This window comes from Echinops telfairi, unplaced genomic scaffold (genome assembly GCF_000313985.2).
Source record: "Echinops telfairi isolate 266 unplaced genomic scaffold, ASM31398v2 ScPeMD7_7416;HRSCAF=8454, whole genome shotgun sequence".
Lineage (NCBI taxonomy): Eukaryota > Metazoa > Chordata > Mammalia > Afrosoricida > Tenrecidae > Echinops > Echinops telfairi.
The window spans coordinates 2028176-2048798 of NW_022111316.1; the positions used below are offsets into that span (position 1 = coordinate 2028176).

General features: G+C 40.3%; 1 protein-coding gene across 1 annotated transcript; it reads right to left on the bottom strand.

The window, feature by feature from the left end:
- Nucleotides 1-3414: 3414 nt before the first annotated feature.
- MS4A2 (membrane spanning 4-domains A2) lies at nucleotides 3415-19251 on the bottom strand. Its single transcript, XM_030887531.1, has 7 exons — nucleotides 19190-19251; nucleotides 16489-16612; nucleotides 15832-15966; nucleotides 12376-12465; nucleotides 11118-11273; nucleotides 10161-10259; nucleotides 3415-3513 (listed from the first exon to the last, which is right to left on the bottom strand). Exons 1-7 carry the CDS (start codon nucleotides 19249-19251, stop codon nucleotides 3415-3417), a joined length of 765 nt encoding a protein of 254 aa, XP_030743391.1.
- Between the last annotated feature and the right edge of the window lie 1372 nt (nucleotides 19252-20623).

Sequence of the window (20623 nt, forward strand, 5' to 3'; positions counted from 1 at the left end):
GGGTTTACAACAACACTAACAGTAAATGATAATACATTGCATCAGAGAGAGTAAAGTAATTATGGGTCAAGAAATAAAGGCTGCATGAATAGGTGTGTAATAGGTGAATTTCAAGGACATTTTGATCTAAAATTAGAAATTCAAAAGATAAATTGGAGCTAATGATAGCATGAAAAATCATTCCAGGTGCACACTCTGAGTACACCTGAGGTGGTCAAGTGGTAACAGGCAGACAGAGAGGAACAGCTATCAGTATTATCTTGAAACAAAAATGTTTGCGATACGTATTGAACATACTCAGTCAATCTATGTGATTACTACATACATTGAGTACATTGAGAAAGAGCAATCTGTTATATAATTTTAAAGCTTAACTGGCTCTATTTCCAAAGTTCCCAGTAGACCAGGTTCAGGAGTTTGAGCTAGAATATCTTTAGTGAAAGTGGTGTGATCAACACCTGCTCAAGAATAGAGGCTTGGCTTAATAGCTTCATGCTGAAAAGATTTATTTTTTGTTCTGCAGTCAACTTTGGATATGAAAATTTGTATTTCAAAAACTGAAAATAAATTAATCCAAGTGTTGGCAGTAAATGAAGCCTGCCATTTATGATCACTTTATGTTCACCTGTCTATCTCATTGAATTCTGAGCAGCTTAATAAACTGCCCTATTATCTACTAATCAATTTGTAAACATTGTTGAACACTGCAGTGTCAGGGAATGTGTTGGTGACTCTGGCAATACACAGACTCTTGAGACACTTTGTTATTGTCTCTCCAAAAAATGTATTATCATTGGTATGTAAAATATTTGCATATAAAAAGTTATATATAGTATAAGTAATACATATACTATAAGCAATACATGTATCTGTGTGTATACATGGATGTACACAATTACTATTATTATTATGATTTTATTCTCACGATCTAGAGAGGAATGGTCTGAACTGGAAAGCTTAAAGAGCAAGGTGGATTTATGACAGGAGAAAAGACAAGTGAGCATGAAAGGAGACAGAACATTTCAACCCAGGCTTCTGGTGTATGATGATTAAGCACCAAACACACTAAAGAAAAAACTTAAGAAAGATTAAAGAGTAGATAACTTCAACGTTAGACTAAAATGGATTTTAAAAACATACAATTAAGGATTACGTATGTTTAAAGATTGCTTGTGCGTACACATAAATTATATATTTTATGCAATAATCCCTTCCTTTCCTATAGTACTTTCAATTTACATTGTATGAGCATGTGGTGTGTGTGTGTGTGTGTGTGTTTCCCACAATTCACTCAGCGAGTAAACAACAGTGCTGGGATGTGGATTCAAATCCTTATTTCATAAATTCAGTGAGATTTCTGACACACCACGTTGGGTTTTCTCTATATAATAAGATTCAATACAGGAAGCATTCATTGCTAACCCACTATTGACCTACCCAAATCGTTCAATACAAGGAAGGTTCAAAAATTCCATGGAACAATGCCATTATCTTTTCATTCAAATTTCCTGGAAAGGACATCATATTTGGTAACGTAGAGGGGCAATGAAGGAGAGGAAGATTCTCAAGGAGCTGGATTAACCCCATGGCTGCAGCCATGGGCTCCGGCATAGGAATAATTGTGAGGATGGCGCAGGACCAGGCGGTGTTTTGCACAGGGTCACTCTGGTTTGGAACCGACTTGATGGCACTTAGCAACAACGGAAACTTTTTGAAGAACTTTTATTCAAGCTTCCATCTGACTCCCTCTAATCCTAATCGCTTCTAATTGTGCCTCATTACTGCCTTCAAATTCCCTTCACCATCTTCTCTTTCTCCTTTTTCAGTCTACCTCTAATCTGCCCTGGTAGTATATCTCCCTGAATCTTCATCCAACCACACAAAGAGGAGGATAAGTCAAAATGTATTACTATAAAATCGTTGAAATCTTTATTAAACAAAAATATCAAAATGTGAAGTTATTGTGTCTCAATAGCCTCCAAGTCGATACACTTCTTAAGGTGGTGTGTCCAGTCTCTTATCCTTCCCGAAAGAATTCTGCACTCTTCAATTCAAACCATGCCAAAATGGCACGTTGGGCATCCTCAAGGGATTCAAATCATGTTATTTTTAAATATGCTCTGAGTCGGTATAACAAACAGAACTTTGAAGGGGCAAGATCAGGCTGTAGGGGAGATGGGGTAAGGCTTCTCAATAAAGTTTCAAAGGAAAGCCCTTGTTACCCTCAACGAATTAATTAGTAAGTGCATTGTTATGTGGGGGCTGTGGGGGGAAACGCATTGCAACTTTCCTGGGTTTTTGTTCAATCATTCATGTCGTTTTCAATTTTTTTAAAACTTCTTCATCATAAGCCCCCATGATTGTCCTATGTCCTTGGATAAAATCTATCAATATTGTCCCTTAGGAATGGAAAAGCAATAATCACCATAAGCTGCTGAACGGATCTAGCTACCTCGCTTTGAACTGGCCCAGCAGATCCCCTTGGAAGTCATTATGTTGATTTTATATATATATCATGTAATTGGGGGCTCTTATGGCTCTTATAGCAATCCACACAGCAATTGTATCAAGCACATTTGTACATATGGACCTTTATTTGAAAAGCATTCTAGCAAGACTATGACAAGTACGTTACCGATAGAACTTGTCTTCCAGCACCCACCTATTTAATGTTTTGTTTGGAATAAACCCATGTATTGTGAACTCAAGCCCTAGTAGCAATACTTTGTTTTCACTCATCCTCCTATATCCGTGAGCCCCACTACGTGTGAAACGTCAGGATGCACACTGTGAAGAAGATTAATGTGGATGATTTCAAGCACGTCATCAGCTCTGAGTAAATATTTGCTGAGTGGATCTAACTCTTAAGAAGCATACAGTCTAGTAGAAGACTTATACCATGGCTATATGTTACTACTGTGAGCTCTAAAAAGAATTAAGGACCACTTCTTATCCACATGTCAATATTTAACTCAACTCTCTACCCATCCATCTCCTTGTTTTCCTTCTTGAACAGCTACAGAGATACAATGTGTTGCAAGTTTTAAAAAGTTAACTTCCCAGAAGGGCTGAGTGAGAGAGAGCAATAGAAAGCAAGAGTATAGAGCAGCCAAACTCAAACAGTCTGGCAAGCTGCTTCCAGAAAATCAGACATTGAAAATGCTAAGGAGCACAGGTCTACTTTGACACATATGGAGTGGCTGTGGATTGGAATTGACTCAATGACAGCTGGTGGGGTCACTCAAAAAGGGAGAATGTATACTTGGATAAATAAAAGTTTACTTATTACCATCTGGGGAATAAGTCATAATGTAAACCTGGCAAATTGTGGAGAAAATACAAATGTTTCCGATGGTCCCTTAAGCAAAGACCTTAGCTTTATGGACTCTACTGTGAATCAGTACGTTCCAATTCTCATGAGGCAGAGGAAGGAGATGTTTCCACACTTTCTTCCAACTCACTGTAAATCGGAGAATATATGTTTAAATCTTCATAAACACGATCTTCTGGAACCTGACAAGGAAAAGAATATCATCAAGGGAAAGAAGTTTTTCTCCCCAAGAGGACCCGTCAAAAGCGGTTTTTTCTTTTTTTTGTTTTTTTTGGTTTTGTTTTCCTTATTACACACTAATTATTGCCTTCGTTTCCAGGAAACCAAGCCAGATTGGTGACCACGTGGACCCAAGTGACCAACTGGACCCAAAAGGACTTAAATCAATCAACAGCAGCTTGATAAGACAACAGTAATCAACTTGTATCTGCTGTCCTATTTATCTTTGGAAGAGGACCTCTGTCTTATTGATCTTGGGAAAAGGAGCAACACACCAGGGCAATTAGATTGAATGTTTCAGGAAGGCAGACAGGTGAAACGAATACATTCCATATGGCAGATTTATAGATAAATAAGTATGCAGCAAATACTAACTGATATAGAGTGTTCCAGAATTAATTTTTAAAATTCAAATTCAACTCATATATATGAGGAGGAGTTTTCAATTATGCTATCACAATTCAGTACACACACACACTCACACACCTTTGAGGAATGACAATATTATAATTTGTCCTTTTCTTTTCATGACTACCTGGTATTATGAGAAATAGTGAAATTAAAGAACGATGTTACCATAGTAACACATAGAATATTGTGCTGTTTTCATTTGGTTATGTGTTTCCTCTCCTGAGCACTGTAAGAACTGGCACGAAATCTGTCCCACTCATTTTTGAATTTGGTGAACAGGGCTTGAGCTGTAATTGCCATCTTATAGATACATCATAAAATCAGAATTTCTATGGCGAGGTTGCAGATTCTATCGCTTCGCTTGTTCATGCATCACTGCACTTGTTGCAACACTTACAGTCTCTATGGATGATCCGTACAAGTATAATTGGCTAATCTTTTTATTTCCCTGTAGAGTTGCCATGAATCAGACTTGATTGATGCCAGTGAGTGTGATTTTTATTATTTTTTGTATGACAAAGTAGGAGGCCTGGTGTTTCAGTGGTTAAGCACTTAGCAAGTAGGCAAATAGCCTGCAATTTGAACCCACCAGCTGTTCTTCAGAAAAGAGATATGGCAACTAATTTCTGTAAAAATTATAGCCTTAGACATCCCGTGGGGCAGTTCTACTCAACGGCGTTACTAGAGGATGTGGAAGGTGCAAACCCCACAAAGTGAGACTATCAGACTGTCAATAAAATTTCTGTTCCATGTTTTAGCAGATATGCACTATTTCTTATAAAAAGATCTCTGTAGTTTGATTTTTTTCCCCCTTAAACCCAGCTTCAAAAAATGTCCCTCCCATTGAGTCATCGCGATAGGGTATAACCACCCTTGTGAGTTTCCAAGACTGGAACGAACTCTTTAAGGAAGTAGAAAACCTCATCTCCGTCCTATTTATTTGTATCAATATACTTAAGACTCTATCCTAATTCATGTTTTACCCCTCTAATGAGATCCTCGCTGCCATTCAGTGGCTTCCCATTCATAGTGGATTCCCTATAGGACAGGGTAGAGCTGTCCCTAAAGGTTCCTGAGACTTTAGAATAGAAAGCCTCGTCTTTTTCCCACGGTACAGCTGGTGGTTTCCAACTACTGACTTTGCGGTCAGCCCAACAGGTTAGCCACTAAGCCATCAAGGCTCCAGGGCATGTTATGCATTGAGCAGCTAACCAGAAATTCGGCAATTTGAAACTACCAGCCACGCCATGGGAGAAAGATAGGACTTTCTCATCCTGCAAAGAGGTAGTCTCTAAACTCACAGAGGCAGATCTACCATGTCTTACAGGATGACCAAGAGTCAGAATTTATCAGATAGCGATGAGTTTGGCTTAATGCAAGCTTGTCAGAGCTATCCGTGTTACCCAATTACAATGACACGTCAAATCACGTGGCTTCATCTGCCCTCGCACAGGTATACACTGTTGTTTTCCTTGCTGCTGTTTTCTTACAGTCACGGATTTTGTCAAATTTTCTAGTGTTTTACCTACACTATCGGAGCAATTCGTATTGTGAAACCATTTCAATAACTTTTTGAGAATTAAATAATAATTAAAGGAAAAATCTGCTCATTTTAACTAATAATGTTATCACTTAAAATAGAAATATTTTATAAATCACTTCAGCTATTAATATTTGTACAATCTAAGAAATATTGCATTCAAGCAATTTACAACTGTATTGGTTACGTATTTTTCTATGATTAAAATTGGTGATTACTAAGGAGTAACACTATTATGGGAGGAAAGATGATACCATACATTCTCTCACTGTCTCACACAAGCCTTAGTGACACGACTGATTCTATTGTGTCCATCGGGTCTCTATGAGTCAGAATCTACTCCGGGACACACAACGACACCTATAACAAAACTTGAGGGAATAAATCATGCTTTTAGTCTTAGGGCAGAAGTTTCCTTTGGCTGCTATGATTCCAGAGGGGGAAGCACTAGTTTTACTCCACAATAGAAGTGAGCAACTCCTGAAGCCCCTAAATTACTGATTCTAAAATTAGTTCTCTCTTCGTGATTTTCCCCCTTTAGGCTTTCTCTATGGAATCCATCTGATCGGCTTTTGTGCATAAATATCAGACAAAGACCATTGTAAAGGGGATTTTAGCAACTGCCGTTAGACTAGATGTAGCAACTTGTACTTTGATTTCCTTATGGTCACAATGTGAAATTATTCTAATGTTTAATAGTCTCTGCCTTATCTCAGGTGGAGGTCTTTATAGTTCCCAGACGGTCACTGTGGATGGATCAAGTTTGTGGTGTGTTGTCTGTCTTGTAGATTTAACTCTGTGGGGAAACTGGGCTGAGTGGAATTAGGAAGATGGTAATGGAATAGGTGATTGTTTGGAGCCATGGAAAGGGAGGGTGGGGGGGGGGGCCTGGGAGTCAACATCAGTGTGTAAAAGATGGAAAAGGTCCCAATGTGGATTTCAGTGATGGTTGCACAGCTCTCCTTTATATCACTGAACTATGGAATAGTGTGATATATCAATTCTAGCTCAATAATAAAATTTTTAAATGTTTATTGCTTTTGAAATGTCCTTGACAAAGCCATCCATCTTTGAGGTCCTGGAAGAAAGATGAAATGATAAACTCACCTTTAGGAATAAGGTGTCATATCAAATAGGTAGAGAGTGAGGCAGAATGTTCTAAGAAGGTTAATCCTGCTATAAAACGTTGTAAAATTTCTCTCAGATTTTCACTCAATGATGTTTGGTAACCTCCTCTCATCATTTTGATGTTCTATATTTCTTACTCCTTCACACACCTTCCTACCTTATTTGTAGCCCCCCTGTGTCCCCCTAAGCTGTACTTCTGCTTCAGGCTTCAATGTATCATTCAGGTCTTCTCTAGTCCCCTCCTTATACTTCCCCTGTCCTGTGTTTATATTGCTGTCACTGTTGGCTGGTTGCCCTCTCTTCTGAAAACTCTAAACATTCCCTTTGAAGCTCTTGATGAGCAGTATTGGAGCAGCAGGTGAGGTGCAGTTGGCAGTCACTGAATGGCATGGTGAATAAGGCTCTGCTCTTGTCTGCAATAACAAGTCTGAAAAATATGTGTACTTGACTTAGAAGGAAAGTGAGGCTTAAGGAAAAGACTAAACAGAGTGATTCTTTTTCACATATAAAAAGTAGAATGTTATAAGAGCTGTAAGAGCCCCCAAATTCCGGGAACCCAAGAGGCAAGCGAATTTTGGGAATGATGAGGGCAACAAATGTATAGATATGCTTTACACAATTGATCTATGTATTGTGATGAATTGTATGAGCCCCAATAAATTGATTAAAAAAATAATAATAATAAATAAATAGAATGGGTAGGGAAGGCAATGGTAGACATGCATGAGAGGATCCCTGGTGGTGACATGTTGGCCATTCAAACTTACTCAGCACCTCCGCGGGAGAAAGGTCTGGTGATCTGCTTCCATGATTATTAAAGTCTAGGAAATGCCTTGGGCAGTTCTACTCTGTCACATATTCCTATAAGTCAGAATCAACTTCATAGCACCCAACAAGGATCACAAGTTAGGAGTCCCTGGACAGTGAAGTGGTGAGTGTGCAATAGCTATCCAAAAGGTTTTAGGTTCAAGGTCACCAAGAAATGCTTTAGAATAAAAGTCTAATGGTCTGTTTCTGGAAAATCAGTTAAAAAACCAATGGTGACTGAGCACTGGGATACCCAGAGAGGAGAGGAAGCCAAGACAGGCAACCCTGGGTCTGTGGAAATGGTGGTCATTGGACCTTGGGAGGAACCCCTGGTTTGGTGGGTGACCAGTAGAAAGGGACCCAGAATCACCATATATTTAGTACCTTGATGCCCCCCCTTGCAGTGATACAGCAGGTTTTGATCTGTTGGCATGGATCTGCACGTCTACGAATTGATCCAGGAAATTTCCCCTTGGCACCAATCCCCATGCTTAGGATAAACAGAGCTCAATTGAATGGAAGATCAAACTGTGCAGGGCAACAACACACGAGTTGCAGTCCAAGATGAAATTGTACTTCCACAGACTTCATATACCAACAGTGTCCAGAGGGCTGTGTCTTTAGGAAAATTGACAATATTATTAGTCAACCGCCTTATACCCCCATGGAATGATTGACATTGTTTGACTTTTTTGTTTCTATGGCATTTTGTTGCCCTGTCTTTTGTTTGTTTTTGTTTCTTTGTTTGGTTGTTTGCTGGTTGGTTTGTTGTTTTTGTTGCTGTAGTTGGTCTTATGAGGGGTTGATTTTGACATCATTCAAGTGCAAGAGAAAACCTGAGTCGTGTATATCCCGGGGACAAGCAGATGGATTCTGGGCTCTCACTTAGCTCTAGCCCCAATCCAAGAACAGTAGTTCTGATAACATGGTCCTGCTCAATACTCACCTTCATGAAATGATCACTGAAGATAAGGTTGCTACAGCAAGGTGTGGTGAAGAAAGCAGATGGTGCCCGTCTATCAATCGGGATAGTGTCTGGGGTTTTTAAGACTTGGATTTAAACAAGCAACCATCTAAGTGAGGAGTCAACAAAGCCCACATGGAAAAAGCACACCAACTTGTGATCCAAAAATGACAATAATAAAATCCAAATATGATGAAGGGAAATGTATCAGAGCTTAAATTGTGAATACCCAATTTGTAGAAGCCTATGGAGGACATTGGGAGTCCTAAATCCATCTGCCAAGTATCTAGTCATATGAAGCTCCTGGCAGATCCCCTCTAGCCACAGGCAAAGGTCTCAAACAGCTTTACTATCAGATCATTGTAAACTTGATTATGCTGGATCAAACTTGATATTTGGTCAGTTGACCTCCCTCTTGGCCCAACCTGAATTTGTTCTAGGTGCAAGTATTTCTTGCTTGTTTCACGACAAAAAATTTCCCCCTGGCTTTTTAAAAATTGATGGTGGTCTTTTTTTTTTTTTCTTACTCAGCATTTGTATTTTTAATTTACATAATTATCATTTTATTCTTACCACTTTATTTCAGTCTTACTTTTTTGTGTCTGTTGGGTTTCCCAGATTGTGAAACACAGAAAGATAAGATGCATAGAGATAATAACTGAAGCAAGAGTTTATAGCGGATAGAAAGGTGCGGAGGGGGGGCGGGGGCGGGGAGCTAGGGAGGATGAGGGGATTTGAGGAACAAACAATGAATGTGGGAGAGAATGTGGGAGGAAACAGTAGGGCTGATTGTGATTATACAAATCATCTTAAAAGTGATTTAACAATGGAAGTATACATGTGATTACTATATCAAGAAAACAACGGGGGTGGGGGGGGGAGGACTTGGACAATGGTTACCAGAGGCGAAGGGTAAGAGTTATTGCACAGGCAACAGTGAGTTTATGTCGATGGTGGTAGAATAATTTGGACAAAGATATCAATTATGGCTGTCCAGAATGAAGAGTGTAATTGATGACACTGAATTATACAAACAAACGTTGTGGAATTGGAGAATGTTCTGTTGTGTATATTTTTGCCACAATTAGAAAAATAAATAAATACATGAATAATAATGACTGAAAGGAAGAAGAAAATGTTCTAGAATTGAATATGATGACAATTGTACAACTCTTCTTTATATGATTGAATTATTGAATTATATGATATGTGGATAAGGTGCTAATAAACCTGATAAAAACAACAACAATGATGCACAGTTCTGCTCTAACACACATGGGGTCACTGTGGGTTAAAACTGACTCAATGGTAGCTGGTTTGGTTTGGGATTTTGGTTCTGTCATGTGTTAAAGGGGAGATTTAAGAGAAAGTGGAAAGGTAAAAACCAAGGGATAGGGAGTAAAAAGAGACTAGGAATGAGTTCAAAGGAGCTATCCTTAGAAATTTAAGTCCAAATACTTGAATAATTCCATCACAACATTACCTGCATATTCATCTTTCATGCTCAGAACATGGCGAGAGACATCTGAATTTTCCAAAATTATAAAGATCCTATTCTAGCCCCATATCAGTCGGGGATATACCATGAAATTAATGCCACTTGTGAGTGTAATATGAGGTTTAAAATAGGAGACTTGGAAACTGAATTACTGAGAGACCGTTTTCTGGAAGAACAGCCCAGAAATGAAAGCTAAAGCTAATTTAAGGTTAAGGTTAAGTAATTTACTTTAGCTTGTAATTAGTATCAATCTTCTACTTACCGTATCTTGCTTGAATAAGTCTCCAATGCCATAGATCATAGTAGACACAGCACAGCAAAGCTCCAGGATGGTGAGGAACAGGAGCATAGCCACAAATTCCTATTGACCGTCCACCAGCAACAACAACAAACAGCAGTTAGAAAAGGCTGTGCTCTCTAAATATCTACAGCCATCATTTATTTTACAACACCGAATGCTAAATAAGTGTATGAGAAATAAAAGCCACCTGGGTTCTTGGGCCAGGAAAGAGTCAGTTTGCAACAAAAAGGACTTTGTTGGGAGAATGGGTGAAGTTGGAATGAGGCAGAGAATAGTAATTCACTGCTATTGAGTCCCTGCTAATTCATAGCAACACTATATAACAGGGTATATTGCCTCTGTGTTTCCAAGACTGTAACTCTTTACCAGAGTAGAAAGCCCCATATTTCTCCTGAGAAGTAGCTGGTGGTTCAGAACTGCCAACCTTGTGGTTGACAACCCAAACATAACCACTATGTCTCTAGAGATCCTAGAAAATAGTAATGGAAATGTGAAAAATTAATGTTTGTGGTATTTAGTTGTAGGGCCTATAGGAATCATGTGTACTATTTTTACAGCTATGTGTACATCTGAAATGATTTCACAATTTTTTTAAAAGTGACAAAAGGAAATTAGAGGCACAGAGGAGATGCCCCCAAAGTAGGACCTTACCACAGCTACAGCTATTATCCTCCACCGTACACTCAGCACAGTGGGGAGAACTAGGAGATGGTTATGTGGTTAGCAGTTAAAATAGTTCAGCACTCACAACAGAGAACCACAATTTTTCCCAGCCTGCCCTATCTCTCCAAACAGCATTGACCTACCAAACATAATGCTGCATGATTGAGATTATGAGAAACTATTGGAAGAGGAAAAGAGGGCTTTTTTAATTAGATTAAGATTCAGTATCTCAGTCATCATACGTGAAATTCTTACCGTGGAAAAAGAGGCCGCAAAACAAGTGTCATTCTCATCAGCCTCTGGGCAGCCGTAGAGATAAGACCAACTCGCCTCTAGGTTGATGAGGAGGATGAAGATCCCTATCCCTGATGCTACAGTGCTGACAATGTTTGTTCCCAGTCTGCCTTGTACCTGATGGAACAGAGAAATATTGTTACCTGGCCCTGCATTTGCCAGGGTGTTCAAGAAACCCCTTCTATTTCAAGGACATCCTGCGTGATAAAGTTGAGGATAACGAGAAAGAGGAAGACCCTCCACAAGAAGGATTGACACAGTGGCTAAATAATCGGCACAAGCATGAGGACAATTGTGAGGATGGGGTAGGACCAAGCAGTGACTCCTTCTGAGGAACACAGACAGGGTCACTGGGAGTTGGAACGGACTCAATGACACATAACAACAACATTTCAGGGACAGGTGCCAGCCTGCACGGGTTGAAGAGCACGTTGACATTTTCTGCTTTGACAAAAATTCCTCCTGTCATCACCTCCGGTAGGATCGGTCCCTATAACCTGACACACTTAAGAAAACCAGGGAATGCTTGTCACACTGGGCGGCATTCAAGAAGAACCACGTGGACACTCACAGTCTCTTCTCAAATCATCTTCTTTATTGGAGATAAGTTATTCATCGGATCATATGTGACACAAGGCCAAGATGGGCGTGGGGACATTTATTAGCCATAATAATAACCAGGTTAGATATCAAGGGAGTGATATTTTACTCTTCCTTAGATGATTATACTGCATTTCTGTTTTCATGATTACATTCCATTTCTGCAGCAAAAAAGCATTCTGCACAAATGTTGCTATTGGAGGGCATTGAGTCTGTTGTGACTCAGAGCGATCCCAAGTACAGCAGGATGAACCATTGTCTGGTCCTGCACTATCTTCAAAAATCTTTGTTATGTTTGAGCCCTTAGTTACAACCATTTTGTCCATGCCTACCTACCCTACCTTCTCCCTGCTGTGCAATCCATTCCAATTCATATGTACCCAGCAAGACAGATTACAACTGTTCTCGGGGTTTCGACTGCTGTAAATCCGTACTGGAGCAGACTGCCACGTCTTTCTCCCATAGAGAGACTTGTGGGTTCAGAATGCCAGTCCTTAGTTTAGCAGTTGGACACTTTAACCACTGTGTCACCAGGGCTCCTTCACATGCCCACAGTCATTAACAATATAGAAATGTGAGCGTGTTGCTAGCAAAAGGCCTCACATTCCATTTTGCTTACCTTCTCAATGATTGACAAAGACTTGAAACTCACCAGATATGCTGTGGTTTTCCTTTCGCATATAATTGACAAAATTCCAGAAATGCCAAACTGTACCAACAGGAGAGGGAAAGACCACAGTGAATCTCTACAATTCTCTATAACCCCATTCACTTCTATTCTTCAAACATTAGGTAAAATATTGGGCCTTCTATAAAGCTATTCATGATGGTTCCCAGGGAGCCTAGTACTCCCTTATGCTTAGTTCCAAGAGAGCTGTTCTCGAAATTAAATGTTCACATGAATTGCCTGGAGGTCTGGTTAAAATGCAGACCTCCACTTTATATCTACGTCCACTGTCATCATCTAATTCTGACTCATAGCAAGCCTACACAGGGTTTCTAAGACCACAGATCTTTATGGGAATAGGCAGCCTCATCTTTTTCCAAAGGAGCAACTGGTGGGTTTGAACCATCATGTAGTTAGCATCTCAACTTTCAATCCACAGAGCTACCAGGTCATATATATGTGTGTGCTATATGCATAGACATATATCACATACTTATGCTTTACTAAATATTTTTGCTATTGTTGTTGATAATATACATAGCAAAACGTACATCAATTTAACAGTTTCCACGTGCCCAATTCAATGACATTTATTATATTCTTTGGGTCAGTGATTGTATCTCTCTTATGCTACCAGGTGCCACCGACAGTGCCCATCTATGGACCACTAAAGGATTAGCAAAGTCTTGCATGAGATAGGGCATGACTCTCACTTTACTGCAACTATTTATGTATATGTACACCCACTGCTTTGCACTAGCAGCTCCTTTGGCCAAGAAGCATGTGTATTTTGTATATGTATACAGTGTTTAGCATTTCATTGATCATATACAAAAACCAAACCAGTTGCTATTGAGTTGATTTTGACTCACACCAACATCGTGAGTGACAGAATAGAGCATGCGTATAAGTTTTCAGTGGCTGTAATCCTTTGAAAGTAGATAGCCAGGCCTTTCTTACAGTGTCTCTGGGTGGAATTGAACTACTGATCTTTGCATTAATAACCAAGCATGTCAACTGTCTTATCACCTAAGAATTCCATAGCCTTATATTAATTATAAAAATTGACATGATTGAAGATTTAGTGGAAGGATACATTAATAATCTAAATTCAAAATAATCTCTTAAAGACTCAGATGGATTGATGGACACCTAACGAGTTAAATGGATGGCCAGTAAGAGCAGTGTTTCAAGTAAAATGTGGCGCAACAGTTCATCAAAGAGAATGTTCATCAAGTGGTGCGAGTATTAAGTATGTAGCAGGACATCCATCCAATGTATTGATTTTAGATTAAAACATATCCTGGTGACTGAAATGTGGAGGGACAAAACCATGTGGAATAAATGCAAAATGATTATGTGGAATGTAGATAATTAACATTCAATGGAATGTTTTGTATAACCTCATGGATATAAAACTCTAGATCAGTGGTTCTCAACCTTCCTAATGCCACAAATCTTTAATACAGATCCTCATGTTGCGGTGACCCCCCCAAACATAAAATTATTTTCGCTGCTACTTCATAATGGTAATTTTGCTACTGTTATGAATCGGGCGACCCCTGTGAATGGGTCATTTGACCTCCAATGGGGTTATGACCCACCGGTTAAGAACTGCTGCTCTAGATAATGTAAACTAATCGACGGTGGCGGAAGGGAGATCCCAAGTTACCTAAAGATAGAGAGTGGAAGGAGGAGGGAATTAAAAAGTAGCACACAAAAAATTGAGAGCTGATGGATGTGTTTATCTACAATATTACTATGGTGGTAATTTCACATATGTGCGCATATGCCAAACTATATACTTTAAATATATACAAATTATTTAATGTCAATTATACCTCAATGAAACTATATATGTTTGTGAACTCCTCAAGCCATCTCTTTTCCAGACAATGAAATAATAGAGAGATACCGTGAAAAAGAGTTGCTGGGGCGCACCAGCTGCCACAATGACTAAAGCAGAAGGACAATTGTGAGATGGTGCAGGACCGGGCAGGGTTTCCTTCGGTTGTGCATAAGGCTGCGATGGGTCCGAAACAATAGGATGACACTCAAGTCTACCGAATGCCTGTTGACCTTGCTCTTTTCACCTCACCAAGCTCCTTTCCCTTCCTTCAATGTGATACGTTTATCGATGATTAGTGCCAGGGACATTTGCTGAGAATTGGATTCTAAGAACCCTAAATTTAATTTCTATTGAGCTATATATGTCCCTGGGTCAATGTAACTTTTGTTAGCATTGATTTCTCCTCTGATAAAAGCATGCTAGCGTATGTAACCTGCAGGAAATCTACTACAGTAAGGAGGATGCTCATGTGTTTCATTATTTACTCATAGTGACTCTGTAACAGAGCAGAACTATCTCAGAAGGTGTTTCCTGGGCTGTAATTTCTGCAGCAACAGGCCACCAGGCTTCTCTTCAGCAAAGTCACTGTTGGATTCAAACCGCCAAGCTTTGGGTTAGCAACGGACAATTTGACCACCGAGCCCTGAGGCAGCTTGCTATCTCTCTTTAGGTAAGTAATGTTTAGGTGCTGTTAGGTTGGTTCTGACTCAGTGGCTCTATGTACAACTAAGGGAAAGGTTTCATGGTCCTGTGCCATTCTCACAATTGTAAGTATATATGAATATTGTATATGAAATATGAGGGGGGAACTCCCCCCCCAACAAAAAACAACACAAGAAAAAGCTCTTCTTGATGTGGGGGGATAGGGCATTTGGAGTTCCTTCCACCAGATCAGACCCTTAATCGAGCTTTCTGTTAAGAGGTTCTGAAAAGATTGTGCAACAGTATGCGACCAAAAAGGCCTGACTTGTGGGATGGGGAACTGGTTTTGTCCCCATGACAATGCACCTGCTCACACAGCTGTCTCAGGGCACCAGTTTTTGGCAAAAAAGCAGCATGCCTCTCTTCCCCACATACCTTACTCACCTAACCTCGCTCCATACGACTAATTTTTGGTTCTGAGAATGTGGAGGGACATGAAAGGACAGCGATATGATGATGTAGAATCGATGAAGAAAAACGAGGGAGGTGCTGTCAGCCACCCAAACAGATGAGTTTGAAAAATGTTTCCAAGAATGGACTCGCAGATTTGACAAATGTATTCACTGTAATGGAGAGTACATTGACAGTGACAGGGTTGTTTTTATAAAAAATTTAAATACATAGCTTTGAAAAAAATTCCATTTTTTTTTTGGGGGGGGTGCCCCGTGTACATGTATATGATGGGTTTTCGAAAATTCTATTATCTTTTTATTCAATTTTCCTTGGCTTTGTGAGCCCCCCTCTGTGTGTGTGTATTGTTTTTATATGTGATCCCAATACTTCTGATAACATATGAGTAAGATAAAATCTATGTGAAATAATATTTTTCAAATAATTTAAAGAAGAAATATACTTACAAATATTGCTCCCCAGAATGGGTACCCTGCTCTGAATGATGAAAAAATCTTTCCTTCAAATTCTGACATATTGATGAAAGAGTAAGCAATTGTTCCAAAGGAAAAGCATAACAGACCAACCAGAACTTGTGTTACCTGTAAACAACAACAACAACAGAGCTTGGGTTTTATGGAATATGGGAATATTTTCACACGATTGAATCACTTTTCTTATACTTGAGGTCAAATATGAGATGTCACTTCAGGCACTAGGGTTCTAAAGGAGAGACCTTGTGGTATCACCTAGCCAGTAAAAGAATCAATAGGGGCATTTCCTAGGATGATCAGGACATTTCTTCACAGCGACATGATGGACATCACTCCTGTTTTATTTGTCTAAGGGAAGCTAGAGCTCCTGAATCCTTGGAACTAGCACATTCCATTAACTGACCAGTAGCTGATCAGAGTCGGCAAGTCCTGTTTGCCATTCATCATCTGGGAACTTAAAGGTTTCGTGAAGAAATGCTTCTCTCCTCTCCAAAGTGCCCAGTTAGTGCCAATTCTTTATCCACCTCTAAAATGTCTCACTCCCTTATGAACCCAAGAGGGGTACGTGGCTTATACAATCACATAATCTTTCCAGATCATTCCAGTCAAGGTTGGAGGAGCCTCACTCACCCCCAGGAATTCCAGTTCCTTCTTCAAAAACGCCATCCATGTTTGTGGTGGTGAGGATGGGGCACCCTTGCGCAGTAGCTGTTCTCCTTGGGGAGCGATTTCTGAGAGCGGGATTTCAGACACACTTTGAAGTTTAACAGAAATGCAACCATTAGAAAATAGTCTAGCTCCCTAGGCAGAGCCCTAGACTGACAGAAGAGGGGGTTTTGTGTAGTTGGATTTATTATTATCTTCTCTTTATACAAAATAATCCATTGTTGTAATTGATTCCAACTCATAGTGGCCCTGTATGTTACAGAGTAGAACAGAGCTCTGTTTGATTTTCTTGCCAGTAGGTGGATTTGAAGAGCTCTGGTGGTGTAGTGGTTATATGTTGGGCTTTCATCCTCACAGTCAGCAGTTCGAAACCACCAACAGCTCTGAGGGAGAAAGGCTGGGCTTTCTACTCCCATATACAGTCACAGTCTCAGAAACTCACAGGGAGTCACCACGAGTGAGCATTGATTTGATGGCAGTCAAAAGTGGATTTGAACCATGAACCTTTTGGTTGTTAGGCAAGGGAAAAGTTGTCATGCCACCCACAGCCAACATCACTGCATTATCAGTGACTAAAATGAGGCAAACACCACAGCAAGTCTTCCGACTCGCAATTCAGTATTTACCAGGAGCTTTTCCAGTTATCTATGCTGGGGAATAAAAATGAAAAGAAAAAGAGAGAGATGCATTTATCTATTTACCTCACAGACTTTTTACCATAGAAAAGTTTCTGACTATTCTGAATATAGGTTGCCAAAGGCATACACAATTTCATCCCAAGGGCAGTAAAGGAATAACTCGGAAGGGTTTAAATGGCATCTCTCCCTGCTTCCATCCTCAGACAAGGTTAATGAAGAATAGTGTCCCATTGAAAGCTTTAGAATATACTTAATTTTTGCACTTACTTTAAGTCCATATGGGCTTTCTTGACTTGAATCTGTATGGGAGCAGTCTGCCTGCTTTGCTTCCATGGCGATTGGGTACTAGCTATCAACCTGTGGTGAGCAGCCAGTCTCAAACCACTCGCAATACTCAACTAACTTCCAAAGCTTTTAAAAGGGGAGTTTTAACCTATGAACTCACCTTTAGGAGCAAAAGGCCACTTTGTAAAGCTTCTGTTTTTTAAGACACTTCGGACCCAGAAACAAGAACTGTAGTACCGTGTCCCGTGCCTCATACCCCAAATAGGACCTTCTGCTATTAGAAGGCCTGGTGGCATTGGGGGTTATGTGTTGGGCTATTCACCACCAGGTCAGCAGTCCAAAATTAGCAGCCATTCGGTGGGAGAAAGATCAGGCTTTCTACACTTGTAAACAGTTAAAAGGAAAGAAAGAAGCATTGGCTGCCCTCAAATGGATAGGGATTCATCATGACCCTGTATGGCAGAGTAGAAATGTCCCTGTGCGTTTCCAAGACTGTAACTTTTTATGGGAGTAGAAGGCCCAGTCTTTCTCTCACAGAGCTGCTGGGGGGTTTGAAATGCTGTCCTTGGGGGCCACAGCCCAACACATAACCACGATGTCACCAGGGTTCTTCTGTACACAGTTAGAGTCTTGCAAACCCACAGGTGCAGTTCTATCCTGTTCTGTAAGTCATACTCATCTCAATGGCAGTGAGTGACAATTGGGAATCGTTGTTAAAAGGGAGAGTACTGAGGGCACAATGGCCATGCACCCTGCTGCTTTCTCACCATCAGGTTGGCAGTTTGAACCCACGACCTACTCTATGAAAGAAAAGACTTAGTGATCCTCTCTGGTAAAAATGTGCAACCTAGGAAACCATACTGACAGTTCTACTTCAACCCTTTGAAGGGTCACTTGTCACTTTGAGGCTTCAATCCATGCTATTTTCATTCACCTCATGTCAGTGTGAAAGCTGGATCATGAATAAGAAAGACTGCAGAAGAATTGATGCATTTGAATGATGGTTTCAGTGAAGAATATCGCATGCACCGCGGACTGCCAGAACAGCAAACAGGCAGAACGCTCCTGAGAAACAAAGATGGAGAGAATCCATCTCCTGTGCTTCAAACACGTTATCAGGAAAGACCAGTCCCTGAAAAAGGACATCATGCTTGGTAAAGTAGAAGGTCAGCAAAAAAGAGAAAAACCCTCAACCCGATGGATTGGCACAGTGGCTGCAATGATGGGGTGAAACGTAGCAACTATGAGGCTGGGACAGAACCAGACAGTGTTTCATCCTGTGGTGCATCGAGTCCAGATCCAGCCAATCCGAAACCAACTCACTGACCAATTAACTATGAGTTCATTCCGACTCATCGTGACCCTATAATGACGGTATAGACTGGCCCTTGTGGGTTTCCGAGACTGTAAATTTGTATGGGACTAGAAACCCTCCTCTTTCTCCCATAGCCGCCCAGCATCATCGAACATAACCCAGTGAGTTAGAACCAATTCAATGACACACACTACCAACAACAACCATGGTCAGACAATCTGCTGTTACCAGTTCACAAGCTGAAAACTCCTCCCATTTCATCAGCCAAAAAGAGCTACTGCCACGCCAAAAAAAATAAAGCAAAGGATTTCCTAATATTCAATATATGAATTGCACCAGATGTGCCTGTGCCTATGGCCATTAATTGATCTCTCTCTCTTGAGCCCCTGAGTCAGTGTGACTTGAACAAAGAACGGCCCATACCTACCTGGACTGCCCTTGTGGGGTTGGGAGGGCGAGGCCTGCTCTGCTCATTTTGCCCGTGTTCATTTCGCTCATTGAGTGAGCTATCCAGCGATGACCATTACTCTTGTACAGGACTCGGTGGACTTCTTTTCACAGCGTCCTCCAGAAGGACAGTGAAACTAGGTTGATTCATGGTGTTGATGGCTATCTTCAGGCCCCAGCCACTTGTCAGGCAGATAAGCTCCCCCAGCTGATTAAGATCACGAAGGTTCTTTTGACTGTCATGTGTAACGACATTGAGCAGGCTACTAAAAAGGCGGAGTATGAAATGAGAAATGTTGAGACTCCTGGAAGATCCTTCTGCCTGCAACTGGTGGAATTTGCAGAACTCAAAAAAATGGGGTGTTTAATGGAAATTGGCAAAGTGAGAGAACACAGATGGGAAAGAAATATACCTCTCTTTTAGAACCTTCTCTACTTGTGCTCCAGTTCAGCCACTTCTCGGCCAGAAGTTCTCCAACTGCTGCTCTGAAAGCCTGTCTTCTCGGCTGTAGGCATGTATGCCTTCACTGGTAGACCCAAGGCTGAAACCCTGTTGGCTTGTGTGAGTGTGTCTATGATGTTCTGATCCTCTGGCTCCATCTCTGACTTCAATGCCTATTGTTCTTCTCTCTCTTATTTGTGTGTCACTGTGTATGAGGCTCTCCATGGGAGGGTCTCTAAAACGGGATCAGATACGTTCTGACTGCCACGCCTCACTCTTGATAAGCATGTGGAAACACTTTTTGATTTTTCTGATCCCAAACTCTTTCGTCTGCTGCCTTTCAAGTAGATATCCATGAAAATACAATATTTGGAGCAAGTTCTAAACATATTTATGCAAAAATGACTAAAACTTGATTACATGTTCTGTTGATAAACAGTGTGGTTGACATGGTTCCAAAGTCAATTGATTTAACCTTTTCTTAAGGTTCTGATCTCTTTTTTATTGGTATATCATTTACATTTGATACAAGCTATTAGTTCTATCATATTGAGAAGAGTTAAGCAATCATCACCACAGTCAATTTTAGAATATTTTCTTCTTTCTTGTGCTTACTGATGTTAGTATCCCATTGCTCTCCAGCCTCCCCTGTGGTGTCCCAAGATAATTATTTGTCCAGTTACTGTCTCTATAGATTTACCTATCCTGGATTTTATATACAGAATACACATACAAAACAAAATGGAGAAACAAACAACCCCCCCTCCCCAAAGAAAAAGAACCCGACAATGACAAAATAAAGCAGGAGAAAACCTCAATTAAAGAGAAGGCAGAAAATATTAAAAATCGGATCAAATGTAGAATGGGTCAAAAGTATGATCAAATGATAAGGTGTTATGTTTTAACCTAACTTCATTAGTTTTACAATGCTCTCTGTCTAACAGCAAGATTGAAAGTGAAATTTTTCACACT